The sequence below is a fragment of the Aplidium turbinatum genome, chromosome 14 (genome assembly GCF_918807975.1).
Source record: "Aplidium turbinatum chromosome 14, kaAplTurb1.1, whole genome shotgun sequence".
Taxonomy (NCBI): domain Eukaryota; kingdom Metazoa; phylum Chordata; class Ascidiacea; order Aplousobranchia; family Polyclinidae; genus Aplidium; species Aplidium turbinatum.
Genome location: NC_137485.1, coordinates 9000633 through 9022229, shown reverse-complemented (window position 1 = coordinate 9022229; position 21597 = coordinate 9000633). Strand labels below are relative to the sequence as shown.

Genomic DNA, 21597 nt, shown 5'->3' with positions numbered 1-21597 from the left:
TCAAAGGTACGACACCTGTTAGTATTACTCGTACCGGCAAAGTGGCTTTTTTATTTTCGTTTTATTTGTGAAGTCCACAGAAATAGTTGTTTCTGTTATTGTTAGTTTCTTTCTTTGTCTGGTGCAGCGATCGTGCATGACACGTTTTAAGGAAGACTATATATATCCTTTGGTAGTCATTTCACTATGTTTAACTGCCATTCTATAGTTTTCATGTACAAATTGTAGTGTTTTGCTGGTCCAAAATAAAAATTTACAATCGATACCTAGCCTATAGTGGCGATTCTACGGGGGGTGGAACATGACCCAGTGTTTTGACCTGGCCCCCACTTTTGTTTCTCATCATTATGTTGAATGGATGCATAACCTTTCCTCATTCTTCTTTATAACAATTCAAAACTTGTCAGAGGAATAAAATCTCGAAGTTATACAGTAAGTCTACAACAACCTCAATATTATGCTGTGACAATTTGACATTGCAAAGACAGAATTATCTATTATTATTTTGCCGTGGTCAATTTTTAAACTGCTGTGAAACAATCAAGAGTGAAACCTAGGTTGTTCAGGCTTCAACTTGACATGGCAAGGGCACATCAGCTCTTCATCTCTCCCTTTGTTAAACAACAGCATTGTTGAGGGTTTTTCAAGTTATAGAATTTCTCATAATTTTTGTTCGAAATGCTCTCAGAACGCACCAAATTCAACCTAATTTTTTCAGGGGAGACCCCCGTCGTTGTTTGTGCCGGGCTGATCACTTTCCTGAATGTCCATGACATCGCCCCCCCTAACGTTAATACCTGGATCCGCCCCTGTCTGGCTTCGTGAACAAAGAAATAGCAAGATAGATCAACGACAGTTCAGTTCTTGGAGTGCGCGCTTGAGTGACTCGATTACTTCAAGAATAGTTTTCCATTGAGGGAAATCTAGATTAAGGACAATTTTTAGGCATGTTTGTCTAGGGATGCGAAACTTCATCCGCTTTTGGCTTATCCGCAACACTAAAAGGGTTACGTTTTTTTTCTAATTTACAAAATATTTTACTTTTTATGGGTTATATAAGAAGAGTTAAGTTGGTTTTAAAGTAATTTAAGGTTTTTAGTAGAAAGCAAGCCTACAGTAAAGCGTAAAAAAATGTCAAATTGGCAATTGACCCTTCTAATGTTGAAGGAACAACGGAGTTGCACGTCCCGTAATGTACCGTCCCTAATGTTTGTCAAGCATTTCAATAACAAACGGAAACGTCACTCTTTGCCGTGGGACCTGCATCCGTGGTTCAAAACTTATGCACTAGGCTACAAGTATGGGAAACTGCAAAAATTAGGCTTACTGAAACGCTCTCTAAAAAAGCGATAAACAGTCCTACTTTCTTTTTCGTATGATCTTTTATCTTCTTTGAACAATTCCGTGGCAACGGAAAGCATTCCACAACACTTCAACAATCGGAAAACTTCACTCTGTCAATCTCGGTAATCGGCCCTGCGTTAAAAGCCTCTACAAGTATGCGAAACTACCAGGAATAACCTATCAAGGCTTTGTCAGTCCGATAATAAAGATTCAAAATCCAACCAAGGCACTTCAATGGTCGAGAGACTCTATCCTTTACCACTCTTGAGCAGTGGAGACGACTCGGTCTAGAATAGATGTTTGGGCAGGTGCCGAGCAGCAACTGAATCTTGTGAGCGAGTTACTCGATCACATCAATCTTGCTGTATGTGATGTTCTCGGAGTTCAGCTGTAGGATGGTAGGACGACGGCATTTGTCGAACATTTGAACTACCGCCCTCTGAAAAGATCGATCCTTGTGAAGTCTTCTGAACGTTCCGGATCTCGACCCGGAATTTCTGATTTTGCAACCGAAATTTTTAGTCCTGATTATTCTAACAGTTACAAGCGTATTTTTAAACAAAGCCCATTTTTAAACAAAGTTCCAAAATAGTATAATGAGTTCTTCTTTATCGTTTATCTAAATAATCTTTTGTGTTTAATTTTTACTCTTGGAATGCATAGCCGAGTGGTGAGAGCACTGAAACGGCAATCGAAAGGGCGCCGGTTCGACACCGCTCAAGAGCATGTGGCTGTGTCTGTGGCAGGACACAGGCATGCTAGAAGGTGGACACGAAGATCGGCTTCCTTGCCTTCCCGTTCACTTAAATCTAAATCTTCAACTACCGGGTGTAAGCCTGGACAGTGGACACGACAAAAAACTCTCGGAAATTATTATGTTTCGTCTTGATAATGGCTCCTGAGAGATTTTGTCGAAAAATCGCGCCTGCGGCGCAAAAAACCATCTCTAAGTCTATATTAGCATCAGCCCAGTACTGCACAGCATTTTGCAGAAACTTTAAAGGCCAAAAGGAAAAAAATAACACAAAATCACATTTTTTTTCCACATAGGGGGGCCCTTCAAAAGTCGGGGGCCCGGGGCAACTGCCCCCTCTGCCCCTCCTAAATCCGGGCCTGGTCTTGATAATGGCTCCTGAGAGGTTTTGTCGAAAAACACCAGAAATTAGTTTATAAATCACAGAAATAGAGCATTGACTGCTATGAAAGCAAAGGGTATCAGGCTTGGCCAGCAAACAAAAAAGCATTCAGAGCTAATTAAAAAGTAGAAATGGCGGTAAAAGCATGAAAAATCAAATCAGTAATTCTTGCTGTTAACTTAATTGAGTTTATCGTAGCTTTTTGATTTTAAGCTGTAGCCTACTTTACAAAGCTTTCCAATTATTTTCTTAAAAAGCATATAGAACTGAGCAGAGCCATTTCACAGCATTCTTATTTATTTTAATGATTTTAGTATGCAGCCAGTAGAAGATCTAAACATGTAAGTTAGTTGATGGGCACAAAAGTTTCAACTAAGCAAAATTATTTGTGAGACAAAAATATAGACAGTGTAAAGATTGAGATCCACAATGTCAACATGATACGGTTTGGTAGAGGGCCTTTAGGACTTTGCACTTTAGAAGATTTTGACCAATTCAGCCTTGTTTTAGTCACTTTTTGTGTATTTTTGAGTTCAAGAATGGTGTTTGGATCAAGACACACAAATCCATCGATTTAAAGCTGAATCTCCTTAAAAGTTGTCATTTGAAATTGAAGTTACGTTTTAAGCATTTTTCTTTTACAACCACAAAACGACTTCAGTAATTTATTTGTTGGAGGTTTGTTTGGAGTTGTGTGGTCTTGCAGTAAAACTTCGAGAATTTGTTAGATTTCCATCCGCCTTTCTCCAGCAAACTATAAGTATATACAATGGACATTTTATATTATACGTTTATTAAGAACAGCGTTGATCGTTGGACCTTGAGCACCACGTTATGTCCCCTATTTGTTAACAGACAAGTCGAAAATACGTATTAGATGTTGTTCAGCGGCAGGTACTAAATAAAATAATTTATAGACAACAACATTTCAAATGCAAGCAAAAACTTCACTCTGTCGATCTCTGTGACCGGACTAATTAGGCTTCCGTCAATGGCTCAAAGCCTCTACAATATGTGAATCTGCCAGGAGTAAGCTTTCACAGAAGCTTTCTCAATTCACAGACAAAAATTCCCACAATCCATCATTAAACATGTTTGATGACATTATTTTTTAATTTTCAGTTGATATTCGTTGATTAGCAATCGCGTGGATTAAAACAACACAGTGCTTGAATATAGGCTAAATTATAATAAAATTAAAAAATAGGGGGGTTTGTTCCTTCTTTAATAAAGGTCCTTCTTTAACAGAGACCATAAATAATGTCTCCTTCTCTTCAAATTAACACGTACGTTAAAGAGTAGACGTTAATATCTAAAAATTGATTCAAATATTTTTTTTAATAAATTATAATAGTTAGTTTTTTTAATTTTTGCTTTAGACAGAAATCGTGATGTCGGCCATTCTTTTTTAGAAGAAACAATCAAATATAGAATATAAATTTGACTGATCTCAAACAACTTCCTTAATTTGAACAACTATGCTTTAACTTTCTGAACGTTGTTTTGTTTAAATAGGCTCGTCGAATTTATAAGCAGTAAATGAATGACCCAACAAACTGAATGACAAATAAAAACAGGTCCATGTGTGGCCCAAGCTGCTGTATTGCAGGTAGCACAGAAGATGGAAACGAATCTGATTCAGAAGCATGCAAGATTGAGAAAGAATTTACAGATCGTACCACCTGTCACGGGATCTCTTACTGGTGTAACAGCGTCAACAACTTCCAAAGGGTGGTTTGGATTTTGCTTGTTTTGAGTAAGTAGTCGGCTTCGTTTCGGGTTAGGCCTATATTTGAATTTGAGATCCAGCCATCTTCGAAATAACTTTATGAATAGCCAAATAAATTTATAAATGGATAAATAATATTTCCTTAAAGAAACTTTTACCCTTGGTGCAATAAACAATTTCCGCCTGTTAACTTTTTTGGAGCTGCTTGACTCCCCGTTCCCATTTGTGGCATTTTTGTTAGGGTGGCCTACATTGATTAATAAGGAAAAAGCAATGCTGATACAAAGTCACAAAAATTTACCGAAAATGTAGCAGTTTTGCTACAGTGGTTAATATAGGGTTAAGGCTTCACTTTAGGCTGGTTCAAAGAAGAACAAAACTGATAGAGGCCAACTATACGATGCAAGCGCAAAATGAAAAATTGAGCCTCTCTTTGTGTAGCCTAGCCTATAGGCTATTTGTTTTGTCAAAGCCAGATTTTTGCAAAAAAAAAATTGGTATATAGGAGGTTAAATCGATTTTAAATGTAGGCTATTTCCATTGGTCAAAACTTTTATAGTTACGCTGTTGTTAGTCGGATCACAAGTAAACAATTTTAAAGAAATTTCCATCCTTTAACAACTTTTGTAAAATCGATTCCTTTTTCTGAATCTTGGTTGTTAGCCTACCATAGCATGATGCACTTTATCATCTTGATATGTTTAGGCTCAACTGGCATGATGTTGTTCCAAGTATACTCGCGGATATTTCATTACTTTCAGTACGAATCAACAACCTCCATCACTCGAAAGTTTGTCAGTGAAATAGATATTCCGGCAATCACTATTTGTAATTACAACAGGTAGGCTGTTATGACAGCAAGATGTAGCCTAGCCTGGTGATATCAGGTACTGCAGCCTACATCAGGTGTCGATAGTTAAAAAGTATTAGCCAACTGCTGACCGGCTACAATCAATAGGAAAATCATTGAATATGCAAGTCCTGTACCGGTATATCCAGCACAATGTCAAGCAAGCATCATTCTACTCAATCTAAAAAATAATCCTCAATTGGATGAGGATGAGAAATCACGATCTCCAGCTGACTGGACATATGACTCACTGGCAAGACCTTTCAGAAATTGAGTTGTTTGTTGAGTTTTTGTCTTACACTCTATAGGGCTAGTTCAAATAGTTTCCATCGATGACATGAAATGCAAGTCTTGCGACGTTAATCACATTGTTAAACAGCTGGAGTAAAGAGCTCTTTAGACCATCTGATTTTAGGCAGTGAAGTACAAAGTTATGATAATACTATTGTTTGTTGCTGCTTTGCTCCGTAGACTACAACAAAGCTGACATTTTTCTTACAACTCAAGAAAGGGAATCAAGATGAACTTGAAATAAAAAAAATTGGTCCTTCTGCCAAACTTTATTTTGAATTAAAGAATTAAAAATTCCTGAAATGAAGACAGTCAAGCTGGAAATGTGATCCGAAAAACTTGCAAGTTTGTTGAATTCGAAATTGAAACGAATGAAAATGTCCAGTTGATCATGTTCATACGCTATCTAAGGCTTTATATTTTGAAATAATAATGAAGCAACACATTTGATCGGTTGAGGAAATCTTTATCACCAGACCAGACTGAAAAGACTTTTGAAAGCTTCATCTTGACTGTTGTCACAGAGTAAAGTTTCTGCTTGTTGTTGAATTGTAAATAATTCTATCCACTAAATGTCACTGAACTGTCCTTTAAATTTGTTACTCAAGTGCACACCACAAGCATTGAACAGTTGACTGATCTCAAAATCAGCGTATATCTATCTGACAGGTCTCGATTTTTTTTAAAGCAAATTATTGCAGGTACTTTGGAGCTGAGGATTTAAAGGAAATTGACAATTTTCATTTGTTGAACCGAATAACATCTCCGATATTTGTAGCCTATGCTGCCACCCATGATGTTCCTCATTCGCTTCATGCTCTTGAACACCTAGAAGCCATACCCAATTTTACGATTTCTAACTACTTGGATGAAAAGGGCTATCAACTGCAGGAAGGCACAACGCTAAAGTATTGCAGGTTGAATTGATGTCTTTGCTTGCTTGTTTGATAAGCAGCATATTCATTTGCTAACTTAGAAAAAAAGTTATGACGTTATCGTGGCAGTTTTGCATGCTTATAAATCACCTTCCGATGACAGAGCTTGATCATTTACTGTTTCCAATTGGCTGCTGGACTACTTTCCATTGTTGAAGTTTTTTGGGTATACCTGTAAGAGATGGGGGTACGGAAGAAGGAGGCGTGGTCACTCCTCCACTACAAAAAAAAAATGCGGATTTGGGCAAAAAGCCCAGTTATTTGAGCAAGTTATAAAAAATTGTAAATTGCTGCGTTTTGAAAATATATTTGCTTAGACAAAAGTTTGTTTGCACTTTCAAAATGTTTTACTTTCCTAGGGCTGTGGTTTTGGAGGTAAACTCGAAAGTTATCCTTTATTCAACAAATATTCACATAGATCATTCTTAACTTTAATACTTCTCTACTTTGGTGTCGGTATGGAAAAACAAAAATATTTTGAAAGCCTTGCTTTAATGCTAAATTGTGGTTTGTTTGCGTTTGCTTAAAAGAAGAAGTGGAAAAGAAACTATCCTATACCCTTGTAGCCTATGTACAAACGTGCTGCACGATAGATGGCATAAAAGTAGGCTGAGCATTTCACCGCAGATAAATAACGATTAACTTACTAATAATAAAAAAAACTCATAGAAATGCTGTGTTTAGATTCAAATCAACCAGATGTCAAGTCTCGGAGTTTAGTTCTGTGCTGACACGATTGGGGAAATGTTACACTTATAACTCAGACCCAACAGTCCATATTCATCAAGCAGTTGCAGGGTTCGGTCAAGGCTTGTCTCTTGTATTAGATGTTCAACATTACAATTACACAGAAGAAGCTTTATACGGTCACCATGAAGCGGGAATCATGTTTCAGGTATTTAATGCATCTTCTTTTCAACATGTTTCTCGGCAGCCGATTGTAGCAAGAATTGACAGCGATAGACACGTGTTTCGCCCATGAGGCGGGGTATGTCAGTATCGGCCTCATGGGCAAAACACGGTGTCTATCGCTGTCAATTCTTGCGACAATCGGCTGCCGAGAAACATATAGTTGATGGGATGGTCTAAATGGCTAGCGTGAAAGCTACACCGTTATGGTTAGCGAATCGCAATTGCTCACTGTAGGCCTTACTAGCGAGTCCTCAGCCTTGTGCTGATAGCCGTAAGCCATGAAGAACGTTCCCTTCTTCACAATTCGTTTCAACATATTGATCATATTTGATGATCTGTGACATTTCTTATATGACCTTTTTCCATTTTGTTTGGTCTTTCGTTTTTGTGATGAATTTCTACATAACTTAGTCTAAAGTTAATTTTCAGTCTTATAGTTTGGTTGATGTTGTCAAAATAGTTTATTTTTGTCGTCCTGTTGTTCTTTTGTCTTGCACCATTCTAGTCAAGACGTAATGTATACTTCGAACTCAAATACTAGTTCTGTTTCAGAGAAAAAACTAATTTGCCCTAAATTCAGACACTTCTAAAAAAGCACTCCATATCCAACGAGTAGCCTACGATGTGGTTTCCTCAATTTCTCGGCCCCTTGGAATGGTAACGGGCTTTTAAAATCATCCCGGGTTCCGGGTCCAAAAATACCTTTTAAACTTCCCTGTCAACACAGAACACTGCTTCCACTTGTTATCAGAGAGTGAAAAAAGTGGTAGGTTTTTGGCCACGGGCTGTAGCCTACTATACTCCAGCTGCATCACTGCACTGATCATACAAAAAATTGTGTTTGCACATTCAAATATAACAACCATTGCATTGCATTAAATTTCCTAAAATAAGATTATTGTCTCATTAGGTTCACTCAAAGTACGAAGTTCCTAACGTGGAGATGAGCGGTGCTGCTATCCCTGTCGGTCACAAAGCATACGCCGTGGTATCCAGAAAAGATTCGGAAATCATGTATGCTCCGTGGGGCCAGTGCCACCCAGACACGCAAAAAACGCTGAAATACTTTTCTACTTATTCTTTAAATTTGTGTATGCTTGGTAAGAAAAAATACTTTTAAATGTAAGCGTATTTAAAAAATATAGAATATAAAAAATATATTGTTATAAGTAGTAGTGCAACAACAAATGTGCCGAAAAAAGGGAGTAGTCTACACCTTTTGGTCATGTTTTATAATGCGGTAACTGTCGTGTTTAAGACATAAAGCACACAAAAAACGGAGAATCTTTTTAAGCCGTCACCTCACTTGCTACGAGAAATGATTTTATGTTCAAAATATTGCTTGCATTATGCGTATTTAAACGTAACTACAAGTATCTTTTGGAAGTTTTGGTTATCAGTTTATTGCGAGTTTGATTTTAGTAAAGTGATTTAAAGATACCACTCTATTTGGATCTTTAAACCAGTTTGTAAAAATAGTAAAATCCCTACAAACTCATTAAACATAAAAATAGAAAAAAGTATTCCAGGTAATCTTTACTATTGTTACATAAATTGTTGTGTGATTTTTTCAGAAATTGCTTGAGAAATAAACTTTTTGACCTTGAAAAATCTACAATTGGTTCAAAGCTCCAACATCTTCCCTATCGAGCCCAAATTATCTTCTCAACGGCCCTGGCTACGACACTAGTGATAGGCTTACAGCACGTCATGATTTTCTGTTCCAGAATGTTATACAGATCACGTGATAGACTATTGCAGGTGCAGAAATTTTGATCAGTATTGGGCAGCTAACTACGCCAAAGAATGCACTCCTCGCCAAGTGGAAAATTGTTCAACCGCTTATACAAACGAAGTAGAACATAACGTGAGTCTTTTTATTCCATGTTTTAACCTTTTTTGTAGGCATGGACCGTTGTCAAATATAATAAACCTTTTATGCATAAGCTCCACTTCAGGGGTGTGCATTGTGCAACCTGCAGGCCCGCGTGACGCGAGGCGAAAATATGTTGTGCGAGGCAGAATTTTGTTTCTTGTCTGTGGCACAAATATTCTGAAATAAAACATATTAGTCGATGAGAAACGCAAGTTTGGCTCGCGGTCTAAGACTCTAACCCGGATACGCATATTTGGTCCGGCATAATTTTTTTTTATACTTTTCAAGTAATAATTTTACAAAATTACGCTCCTATCCATAAATAGGCCTACTGGCATTAGAATTCAAAATTGTAAGCAAAAAAGTTAGAAATTTGTTCACTTAAAAGAAGCATGCAACAGATGAAGAGTCCAGGTGCATAACGATCAAACTCTATTATTTCTGATTTTTTATATTTTACCATCTCCCGTTGCGTTAATATCAAAATTTTTATGTAGCAGCTTTTGTTTTTGCGGCAAAACGATCAATATATCTCAAAATAAGGCTTTAAAATAACAGGGTTCAGCCACAAAACGATCAATCTCAAACTTAATTTTCAGTTTACTCGAAAGGTGGTTTTGGTAGTTTGATCGTTTTGCACATGGACTCTTCAGATGTAGGAAAACAAATTAACCCTACGTCATAAAAAAATTGCAATAGGCTAAGGCAACTGAGCACAATCGTAATTGAGTTTACCAGCCGAATGTGCAAAGCTAAATTATACGCACTGGCACTTGTATCTTTCTGTATTTTGAAAGGATCATTGGATTAATGGCTTGGTGCAGCAGCGTTGACAGGAGGTCCGGACTCCGGAGGGTATTATCGGACCCTGGCCTGAGATGATTTTAGGGGGCCGTAAACAAATCAGGCCGCACCTTCAGACAGCCACGAACCTACACTCACATTTTTATGGCATAGCCTACTTATTTTCACATGTTTATTTATTTTTCGCGCAACACTCAGGATTCCAGATGGATACCACTACATCCTGCAGGTTTACAATTTTCCATATAAAATGGATTTGTTACCGGACATCATTTGATTTGACTCATCATTGGACCTTCCTTTCAACGCTACTGGGCTATAAAAGTGAAATGAAAGTACTAAGCTTCACACTTTCCAATTGGCGTAAAAATGACGTTTTGCTGCAGTCCGAAATCAAATAAATTCTCATTTGCTTTTTTTATTAAAAAAATGTGAGCACTCACCTTGGTACTTATCTCTCTACTTATATTGATTCTTTGCAGCTAACACACGAAGATTGCCAATGCACTCTGCCGTGCAATTTCACCGAATATTACACTTCAGTTTCATATGCCACGTTTCCAGGAGTCCAAACGAGCATGCAGTTTGAAGTGAGATCTCTTTGATGAAGACTTAACCTCATTATTAAGCTATCATTTTAAAAGCCACCCGTTTGTTTCACATCGACACTCAGTGGCGTAGCTAGGGGGGGGCGGGGGGGGGCGGACCGCCCCGGGCGGCACTTTCAGACAGGACTTTTTTTTTATAATGCAAAAGTACACGAAAAATAAAAGCAAAAAGAATGGCAACGTTCAAAACTGCACAGGGCCGGATTTAGCCTAAGCGCTGCCCTAGGCAGATACGAAAAGTGCCGCCCCCCCAAAAAAAATTTTCGATGGTGCGCTACGATTTATATTTTCAATTCCTTACAAAAAAGTTATTTGCACTGTTTATTTGAATACATCAATGAATGTTATTGTATAATGAACTAATTGTTTAAAATAGCTTGCGGCGGGCTTTTTCTCTTGCAAACAAATCAATAATTTCTTCAAAGTCTGTAGAAACAAGTAAAGATGAGTTAATCCTCAAAAATGTGAGATCGTTCATGCGATCATTCATGGTTTACATACTTTAAGCATCAAGGCAAGTACACAAAATAGCCTGCAACTTTTCCATCAACCTAACATCGACTAAAAACATTTTTTCTAGGCTCCTTTAAATTTACTAACAGTGAAACAAACCGAACAAAGATTAATAAAAATTGCACAGACAAACCCTAGTCCTCCATACTAAGCGAGACAGAAAAATAAAACAAGCGCTAAGCAGCACATATTGTTGAAAACCAATCAAACGTGAAGTACTCTAGGGGCGATGACTTGCCATACATGACTTGCCGCACTGTTTATAAATGTGTGTGATGTGATAACATATTTATTAATTCCTATAAATATCTGTTGTGAATAATTATATTCACGTAGCCTACAGTATTATCATTTATCAATGTAATATATTCGTATATTTTGCCGCCCCCAATAATTTGCCGCCCTAGGCAACTGCCTACTCTGCCTACTGCTAAATCCGGCCCTGTCAAAACATCTTAAATATCTAAAAACGTTTCAAATTTTCATGACATTTTCTGCTGTTATGTTTTTATACGTTACAAAATTCCTACTAGCCTTTATTAAGCAGAGGCGGAAACATGCTCTTCAAATTTGGGTAGCCTTGTAAAAGGTTACAAACTGATTATTTTAATTCTGCAGCAGTTTTTGTGCTTTTGCATTCAGTATATTACTAAATTATAGTGGTCAGTGGCGTAGCCAAAGGGGGGGAGGGTTGGGGGTTTCAACCCCCCCTTTTGAGAAAAACTAAATGGAGAAAACTGAATCACTCTTTGAATTTTACGAAGCAGATCTGCCATGTATAAACGCCCTTGCTATTATATCTGAACTGCGTATATGTGGTATCGATGTCTTTTCAATTCTTCCCAAACCAGCTTGCCAAAAAGTGCTGTAAGTGCATTGCCATTTTGCCCGTAGTCAACGTTTCCAAACATTAATATTTTACTCCGCATTCTGGCTACTCTTCCAGTTAGCCTACCACTTGCACCAGTCGTTGAGCCTGGCTGGCTTCATCCGCCTGTTCCGCCGTTGGGGACTTTGGACTACGTTTTGTCTGACCTCTACCTTTCGACCAACCTGGCATGGGTGACTCTTCTGGGAGCAGTTAGCTCCCGCCAGTACAGCTCTAGAGGTCATTGAGGCACGGAAACTCTCTCACCACGTTAAGGTAGTAGTCCGAGGAGAGAGCTTGCTCTAAAAGGTTAAAAGAAAAAAGAATGCAAAGAAAAGAACGACAATCACACCCACAACCAACTCTCCCAAAGGACCTTAAATGTACCAAATGTAACCGAACTTTTAAAGCCAAGATTGGACTAATTAACCATTTAAGAACTCACCGTTCGCTTTTATTTTATTGCGAAGGCCATCATTCTCGAAGACGAGGGATAGCCATCATCATCACCACTTGCACCAATGAAAAATCTTTTTCTGCTCTTCGAAGACTTAAACTTATTTAAGAAATTCAACCTCTGAAAACCGATTAAATGGTTTGGCTTTGCTTAATCTGTATAGAAAATTGGTCCCAACTGTTGAGGATGTCATTAGCAAGATGTGTGAAAAGGTTCTTCGTCAACTTCCTTTTTCCCTTTAGTTTCATCAGTATCAATGATTTTTTGCATTCTTATTGCTTGTGTTGATAAATTTTTCATAGCTGTTAGCTGCAAGCATGATTCTACGAATTCGACATGTGAAAGCAATTCTGGTGCTTTATCTTTTAAAATGAGTAAGAACTTGTGTGTCATATTATGCTTTATAATTCGAATGACCTTTCATAATTCATATAGCAGGGTGTGACCGCTCTACAACTGTTCAGCTCTACAACCATGGTATCCAGCTAACTCGTGCAGTCGATGAAAACACCGCAATATCTACAGCCGTGAAAAATTGCACTAACCTTTTATAGCCTATACCCGATTCCAGTGATTCGTTATACAAAACTTGAATATATCAGAAATAAAGTAACTTCTTTGTCTCAAACCTTTTTGTCTGACACTCATTAAGATGTATGACGTCTATGACGTTACATTTTTTAAACTTCGGGTTAACTTTAAAACATAAAAGTTAGTGACTTACCGGAATTAGATCGTTTTTTGGATCAACTAAGGAGAAAATTGATAAATAATAAAACTGTAATAATCTCGCAAAAAAAAGCATTCAACCTATGTCTCTAAAAAAAAGTTTGCCTAATTTTAAACGAAACTGCATTAAAAGAGCTATAGTTTTGCCAATATCAAACATTCAAATATCTCCGTCAGGAATTAGCAACAAGAAAACATAAAGACTTCAGCTTTATTTTCGAAAAATGCCGAAGAAAACATGATCTTATTCTTTTGTTATGCCACCGGACAGCACCGTTTTACAGGAATATTCATACCCACATTTTTGTTAAAAATGCTCTCAGAAAGCACCAAATTCAAAGTAATTTTTCAAAATTTTCTGGGGGAGGCCCCCCAGACCCCCCGCCGATAAGTGTTGTCTTCGGCGAGTACGCCGTCGGGCTTCGCTCGCCGACCGTCAAAACCTCTCCCTTTCACAATTCCTGGCTACGCTACTGATAATGGTACGTTCGTCTGACTTTACACCGCAAATTGAAATTAGCACGTTGCGTATTGCAGTGCTGATAAAAAAACGCATTTCATTTTCACCTGCTTTTTCTTGAAGGGGCGGCAAAATCTGAATCCGCCCCGGGCGGCACATTCCCTAGCTACGCCACTACATCGACTGAACGTAATTTATAGTAGCCTACACCAACCTCTGAAGGTGTTTTACGCTTAAAATAACAAATTATTAGGTGGCAGTTACTGTGTGGTTGGCATTGTTTGCAAGACAAACAGAGGTGGCTCAGTAGACCTGATTTATATAATAATGCTGAGGTTTCAGTTCACGTAGTCAAGTGATTGTTGGTATTTAGAACGACTGTGAAATCGAATCGGAACTTTTTCAAGGAAACAGCTACGTTGCTTTGGATGTCACTTTTTCTGAAATCGGATATTTGAAGGAAAAACAAACGAAAAAAATCGATGAATCATCTCTTACCAGTGACATAGGTAAAAAATCATTCGTAATCCTGGGTGTTCGTTGGCACATTAGCTAGCCGAATAGTAAGAGCCCTACTATGATAGTCAAAAGTGCTTTGGTTCAACAATTGATTGATTGAATTTTTATCCTCAGACAGGGAAAGCTTCTTTGAGAGCTTAATCTTGTTAGTTTCGCATACTCGTAGAGGCTTTGACCCACAGACACAGCTCAGGTCACCGAGATTGATAGAGTGAAGTTTCCGATTATTGTTGAAATGTACAAAAGCATGGGGTTATGCCTTTGGCTGGACACTTAGGCTACTAGCGTGCCAAGGTGGGCACGAAGATTTGCTTGCTTGCCTTTTCGCCCAGAAAACCTTTCACCGCTGGGAGTAAGCCTGGACTCGACAAAAACGTTGGTGACGAAAAATTAAACAAAACAGTGCTTAGTGTAGTATTGGTTATCGTTCGTGTTCAACAACGATGATCGTCCTATTGGTCTTGCAAAGAAGCTTGGACAAAAATTTGATAATGCTTATTGAAAAAGCACAAGTGAGCAAAACGTTCCACCAGCTGTATGCAGTTGCGATGATGGTCCAAGATCGGTGGTTGAGCTTATTCTGACGTATTGACGCTACCCTCCTGCTCCGACTGTGGGTGATTGGATTATTTTGTGCTACTTTGTCTGGCTTTCTTTTGCCACGTTTTCATTTATTGCAGAACTTTTCTTCAAAATATTTTAAAGCTGATGTTGTTCTTACTACTGTTTTAATATCTCAGGAGGACAACTTGGTCTTTGGGTTGGTATGAGTTTTCTTACCATGGCAGAAGTGATCCAATACTTGATTGTGAGGATTTACACAAGTTCAAAATCTTTACGAAAAAATTCCAACAGAAAAGACAAAGCAAAAGTGGAAAATGTGACTACTTCTACAACTTGGAGCACAAATTTACAAACTTCCATTTCCCAATGAAAGGCTCACGATTGTTGTATCACAGGATTCACAGCAAGGTGATGCAGCAAATGTTTTGCGAAATTGCAAACGGTTTTTGTTGTGTTGTACACTTGTACATAACGTTTAGCAAAGTGTTTCTTAAATTTTTACTAGTTACGTGCATGAATAATTTCCCGGCAACAAATTTCAAATATCGCAACTTCACTCTGTCAATCTCGGTAGCTGGCCTGCGTCAAGAGCCTCTACAAGTACGCGAAACTACCAGTAGTAACCTATCAAAGGCTTTGTCAATCGCGTTTTGTCGCTTCTACCTTTTTCTAGACCTTTGCTATGTTTGGCATATATTGGTTTTTCGTTGTGATGGTCAGAAATAAAAACAAAACTGAACTGTCAGTCCGAGGATAAGGATTCAAAACTAATCAACGATGTTGATTTAACGTTTGCAGACGATGCCTTTAAGTTTAACGTTACCACTCATGTTAATGACATTATGGCACATTTCGTTATTGCAACGGAGATAGAAACTGTACTGAATGATGTGAATAGTGAGTATAAATAAATTGATCAGGGCCCCTACTACGTCTACTCTTCCAGCGCTGCCAACGGATCTATTAGATGCAGAATGAATAGACGAGACCAGTGACGTAGCAAAGGGGGTGGCTTAAAGAGGGTGTGGTTTTGGTTGTCGTATCTAAGCTCACACATGGTGGTTGAAGATTTAGATTAAGTGGGCTGAAAGACAAAGAAGCCTATCTTCAGACATGCCTTTAAGTGTCCTGCCAAAGACACAGCCGCGTGCTCATGAGCGGTGTCGAACCGGCACCCTTTCAACTGCCGTTACAGCGCTCTCACCACTCGGCTATGCAGCCGACGAAAGGTATGGTTATTAGAAAAGGACAATTAAAATTTTGATTGAATAAACACGAGAAAACTCAGCAAATGGTAATTGCATTTACACAAGTTAGCACTGTTTGTAGTTTTAGTGCAACAAAATTATTGTTATTTTGTTTTTTACGAGCCTTTCAGGATTGCCGTGGTAACACGTCTTCTAACTCTCTCTGTCTTGGAGATTTGTCATGCCGAGTATCGTCACGTCACTGCCGACGCGATCTCGTCATCTTCTTTTGACGTGACGATAATAGAATGACAGTAATAACGAGCAACAGTATTATTAATCTAATCATCGTGAAGCACGTCTCAAAGGGAGTAGGTTTACATAACCTGACTATCCTGCTACACCAAACCACTGTGCTACTAATGTTTGAGGCATCTGACGCTACAAACGCACGGTATGTCAGCTGCAGTGCAATATTTTCATCACAGCAGAGGAGGATGGCTTGAGTAAGAACAGTGTTTTATTACTTCACGCAGATACATAATGAAGGATAACAAAGCGTGTGCTGAATACAACGAAGCAACAGAATATCAACGCAAACCGAAATACTTGAAACGTTAAATACATCGAAGAAGTGCACTGGGGGGGACGGGGTCCTGACGTACAACGCTGTTGTTTACACCAACGGAGAGAAAACATTGACTTTACCTAGATAGTAAAGCCTGTCCTTTTTACATTGGTTCAACGTCTGATGCAAACGTTGTGATGCAAGTAAAAAAAAGTTTTTGCCCGCTGGATACAAATGCGTTTGGATTAAACCGGACGATTTTAACTACAGACATCTATATACATAGGACTTACAACGTGTAAACCTATAAGACTGACTGGAGGCTAATGTAGTTTTGATTTCGAACTCTAGGTTTTAAATGTGCTTATATCTCTTTGAAATGATAGTTTGTGAGAAACGAAATTGTAAAAGTGTAATCCCTGAATCTCATGACACTGCAAAACTGGTTTCACCTTGAAAAATGACAAAATATATCCTTAATACTAGTGTTGCCAGGCGTTTTCGGATTTTTAATATTTTGAGCCAAGAACTAAGTTGTTTGCAGACAATCCTCAGAACATAAATTCTTTCACATTACAAAACGATCGTTTGGCTTTGGAACACACTCTTATGTCAATGGCAATTAACAAATAACAATTGTCTGCAGAAGACGCCAACACACTTCTCTACACAAAACAACACTGAATCAGTGGCGCGAAACATAAAGGTATGCCAAAATTGAATCAAGTTCTGGATAGGGTTGACTGAAATAAAGGAAGTGATATTGATAGGTGCTGTTCAAAAAATATATAAGGGGGGGTCAGAGCCATGGGTGAAGGGAGGGGAAGAAAAACACCCTATCATGTTTGAACAGTCACCTATGGTATTAGTCATCATTTCAAGATACAGAATAAATATCTAAAAATAAGAAACTGTCGTGCACAGACACTGCTTGAAGCAGAAGCGATGATGAATTAGTCACTATGTGACGTCATGAGATCAAAATCAGTGACGTATGTCGTCATTGACTGACTTCGGTGGTAGTATCTCAGACAGCAAAATCCGTCACTTTGTGGTCTGAGATATTGTTTGAAATTGGCAACGTGCGCTTTATTATGTATATGACCTCAAATCTCAAGTCAAGACCTTGCTTCAGCCAAAAAAAAAGAAATTTTTGAGTCGACATTCGGCAGTTATCACAAGTTAGCGACTGTTTCGAAGGTCATCGCATTAACGTTTTACAGAAAAATATTCCGAATCTGGCTAATAGAACTTAGCTAAACTACGGAGATCCGTCCATTGGCAAGCGCACCGAAAGCTAGACCTTAAAAGAAACGAAGCAACAACAAGGTGGTTAAGAAATCGAGAGAATTCTTCAAAACAAAAAACCGAAACTGTGAAAAATTGTGCTTATCGTACCGGCTTGATACATCAACAAACGTTGCATAGATGTTTCTGTCTGTTGTAAACGTCACTCAGAACCGCAATTACCATTTGTGTATGGTAACAGAGTATCCCAATCATTTATGTTACGATTACTGAGGAACACCGAATGCCCATTAATAAAACTCACAACTGAGGCAACTTAGCAGTACAATGCCATTGACCAAGGCAAATGTAAGCAATTGAATTCAAATTTTAACAAAAACTAAAAAAAAGAAAGTTCTTCCATCTTCATTCCAGATTGGAGATAAGCGTCTTTAAAAAATCTCATAGCAAAATGATAATAGTTACTGTGCGTTTTACTGAGTAATGAATCGATCTACTTTTTTAAACGATCAACAAGACTTTGAGAAGTTGACATTCAATTCAACCCAGACAGCAAATGTTCAGTCATTTTTTACATTGGTTCAACGTCTGCAGATGCTAAATCAATGTAAAAAACTACTGATTTGCTGTTTGGAAAGGTTAGCTTGCCACACAAGTAGCACAATTGATAAGGTCTAATAGTGAATCGAAAGCTCCGAAACCAAGATGGTATCGTGGCTGCAAAAGCAACATACTGTACAAATGGTACAAGTAACAGTTTCCAAGACAATTGCGTGAGTTAGAAAAAAACTAAAGAAAAAAAAAACACCATAACCTGGGAAGCGAACCCATCTTGAATTTAGCGAATTTAAAACAAATCTTGAATTTAGCGAGCGCTGGGCTGAAACACAAAAGTTTTGTCTCTCAGTTGGTGAGATTGTTTCGTAAACACTGAACAATGGTTCGATTCCTGTATATAGCCTTCATTTTTTTTTTTTTATCTCAAAGGAACATGGCATTAAAACAAAAGACACGATAATAAAACTGAAATTCCAACATGGCCACCTGGAATTGCGCCTGATTTGTCACACTTCGTAGACTTTGATTACAGCTACTACTTAGTGTCTGACTGAAATTTTATAAGGTTTTTGTAGTTTTTGCTGACTCGTAATGACATAAAGCCTTTTTGTTGCCTTTCGGAAGCAGCAGAAAAAGAGAAAAAGTTGAAAAACGCTCAATCAGACTGTTAAAAGGCGATTACCAGTCTGACTGAAGTTGCCACAGAAGAAGACAGTAAAGAAGACGTTAAAACATAATTTTTAGAAAAATTTATTCAAACAGTCACCAAGAGTTCGCAAAACCGGAAAATTCTATAGAGTGTCACAAATCAATCCGCATTTCTAGGTAGCCATGATTCCAAGTTTACGCGATGTAGGTAGCAAGAAATTTATGAATTCGTTTGTCTTTCTTGGACTTCATCGAAAACGAAGGTTAAAGAACTCCAACGCTACCGCGTTACAACGACTAAGTAAGTCGACAAATAGTAAACGTGTAAGATCATGTGCAGAAGTCAATGCAATCGGCTGTGCACCAACAAAGAAAACCCAGGGCGTCAGGAAGTTGAAAAACTAGTAGCACCTCACGCTTCAACTGAGCAACCAAATCAGCAAATGAGTCCTTTTTACATTGAATTAACGTCTGTAAACGTTGAATATATGCATAAAAGGACTGATGTGCCAACTGGGAAGACCATGGAGGAACTCATCCACATTACAAAGAAAGAGCTGGTGGTTCGTCACCGCAAGTCATCTCGCCTCAACAAATTAGCCCTTTTTACATTGATTCAACGTCGTCACACGTCATCAAAAAAGCTGATTTGCGGACTGGTCCCACGGTGGTTGTCGTAAAATGTTTTCTGTCTTCCCGCCTTCAACCAACGACGTCGGAAATGGCTTTCAACAACAACTCTTCGATCGAACGTGACAAGAAAAAAAAGCGTACAGATCACGTGGATGTCGGCCATGTTTGAAACGAAGGTATGCTGCCGCGAGTGGCTCCGTTGCCGCGCTGCGGGTCGATACTGGGTTGGAAGCTGTGCGTCGGTGGGTTGGAAGACTTTTGAGTGTTGATAAACGCTGACGTAACAGCGCCGTCTGGCGGCGTAGTACTTTCAGTGCCTGCACCGGGGGCGTACATGCCCATGGCTTCGACTAAATCGTCCAAACTCGACGTTTCGCGCTGGTCCAAGAGGTTGAACTCGCGAACTAAATACGTGAAATGCTTAAATACAATGTTGAGATAAACGTGGAGATCCAGCTGACGTAAGCGGGTGAAGTGAGCGTAATAGAGGTGAGACGTCACGTGAAAAAGAAAACGCAGCATCTTCTTGATGTCGTTTGAAAAGTTGTCGGAAAAGTTTTGAGCTGTAGATGAAACAAAAGATTAGTGACCTGGTTATGATAAGCACACGAATTATTAGTGACGTACATAGAAAGAACTTTTTAGTGGGGTAAAAGCAAATGTTGGGGGGTATTTTAATGTTTGAAATAAAGAGTTTGTTTGAAACTATATATCTACTGAATGCAGAAAGACATTTATTAAACGTGTAATACAATGTCATTAAAACGTTGTAATACAATGTCATTAAAACGTTGTAATAGTATTAAAAACACACTTTTAGTAGGGCAAAACAAAATTTTGGGGGGGTGATTGTTCAACAAGCCCCCTTCGTGGCCACGTCCCTGATAGGGATGCGACAGGCTACTGCAAAGGTGAACCTTGCAAAGTCGTAAACATATGGAGACAAAATATCTCTTATAAAAATCGAGATGTTAATTTTTGTACATTTTGAAAAGCAACAGTCTTACTCTTTTAAATAAGATACTGAAGAAGCCGCCTTTACACTGGCAACAAATTATGCAAGTTTCAAACCTGGCTGATTTTAGTTAATTGCTTTGTTTAATTATTCGGTTACATCCTAAATGAAAGATTTTTGTATAACTTTTCATTCTCAATGACATCGAGCAACCGAAACAGAGGTTAAGAGACACCAAGGTCTACTTCATCACTTATTCTATCTGGTGGTTCAACATCATGTAAGGTGAAGACGAACCACACCACTAACTCACCGTATTTCGTTGGGAACAGTTCTTGATTACTGACACACTTTTGACAAAATGTCATCACATAATCTATGTATTGAGGAGCTGTGCATTTCAGTTTCTTTCCTCGCTCCTCTACCCAGGTGTACTGCCTGCAAAACAGAAGTCAACACGGTTAAAGATCGCAAACGTTTGCTTATCATGGTCCCGGGATTTTTAAGTAAGCGGAAGACAGCCATACTGCTGTCTTCGGCTAGCTTCAAATTGGCACACGTGGCGCCAATTTGTTTGTTTCTTTCTTCGTTTGAATTTATTCCTATCAATTTCTAAACAAGAGTTCATACTTCTGTATTATGTTATTGAAAAAAAAAATCACCAGCATCTGGTTTGTCGCTATGTTCTTTCAAAGTGAAAATAAAGAACAAAGGGTGGAATACTTTTTGTGAGACTATGTAAAGCTTTGTCAACTCATGTCCACAGGTAATCAACAGTCTCAGCTTACTGGACTTCATCAGTACCGTGCTATTCTAACCAAGTGGTTGTCAACTACGGTCTTAGGCAGTTGAAAGATACTGAGTGCATAAAAAAATGCAATAAACATACAATAACACAAACAAACAAAAATACAAAATGCAATCTTACGTTTGACAAGGACCCTGCATGAGCGGGCATGACTCGGCAGTGCAGAACTCCGACACGCTCCCGTACAGGTGGTTGATGTTATGGAACAACGAAATCGCTGAACAGAAAAGCACAATTAAATGATTTGAAGAAAGTATGAAAACCGCTGGACGTAACTGGCTGACTTGTCTTGGAAAAACCGATAATAATTTCAAAACAGTAAAAGTTTACATAATTTAAAGAAATCGCTAAGTTGAAAGTTTTTCACATTTTAAACTGTACCATTAATACAGTAGAT

General features: G+C 38.4%; 2 protein-coding genes across 3 annotated transcripts in view; one reads left to right on the top strand and one right to left on the bottom strand.

Annotated features, from left to right (window-relative positions):
* Positions 1-4061: 4061 nt before the first annotated feature.
* Positions 4062-15436, top strand: LOC145782873 (bile acid-sensitive ion channel-like). Its single transcript, XM_082594639.1, has 9 exons — positions 4062-4236; positions 4915-5050; positions 6052-6267; positions 6970-7180; positions 8108-8297; positions 8925-9064; positions 10360-10467; positions 13886-14021; positions 14772-15436. Exons 1-9 carry the CDS (start codon positions 4062-4064, stop codon positions 14963-14965), a joined length of 1506 nt encoding a protein of 501 aa, XP_082450765.1. The 3' UTR covers positions 14966-15436.
* Positions 15437-16287: 851 nt separating this feature from the next.
* The window catches only part of LOC145783031 (MOB kinase activator 2-like), a 28376-nt gene continuing 23066 nt past the window's right edge, over positions 16288-21597 (bottom strand). For both annotated transcript variants that reach the window (XM_082594797.1, XM_082594796.1), the window contains 3 exons: positions 21321-21417; positions 20706-20830; positions 16288-20000 (listed from right to left, as the gene is read on the bottom strand). In XM_082594797.1, the coding sequence (XP_082450923.1) occupies positions 19582-20000; positions 20706-20830; positions 21321-21417 (641 nt within the window). In that variant the 3' untranslated portion in view covers positions 16288-19581. The remainder of the gene's footprint in view (positions 20001-20705; positions 20831-21320; positions 21418-21597) is intronic.

Coding starts and splice junctions, on each gene's coding strand:
- LOC145782873 (XM_082594639.1), top strand. CDS start 4,062: ATGTGTGGCCCAAGCTGCTGTATTGCAGGTAGCACAGAAGATGGAAAC. Junction 5,051..6,051: donor ACTATTTGTAATTACAACAG/GTAGGCTGTTAT, acceptor AAATTATTGCAG/GTACTTTGGAGCTGAGGATT. Junction 10,468..13,885: donor AAACGAGCATGCAGTTTGAA/GTGAGATCTCTT, acceptor GTTGGTATTTAG/AACGACTGTGAAATCGAATC.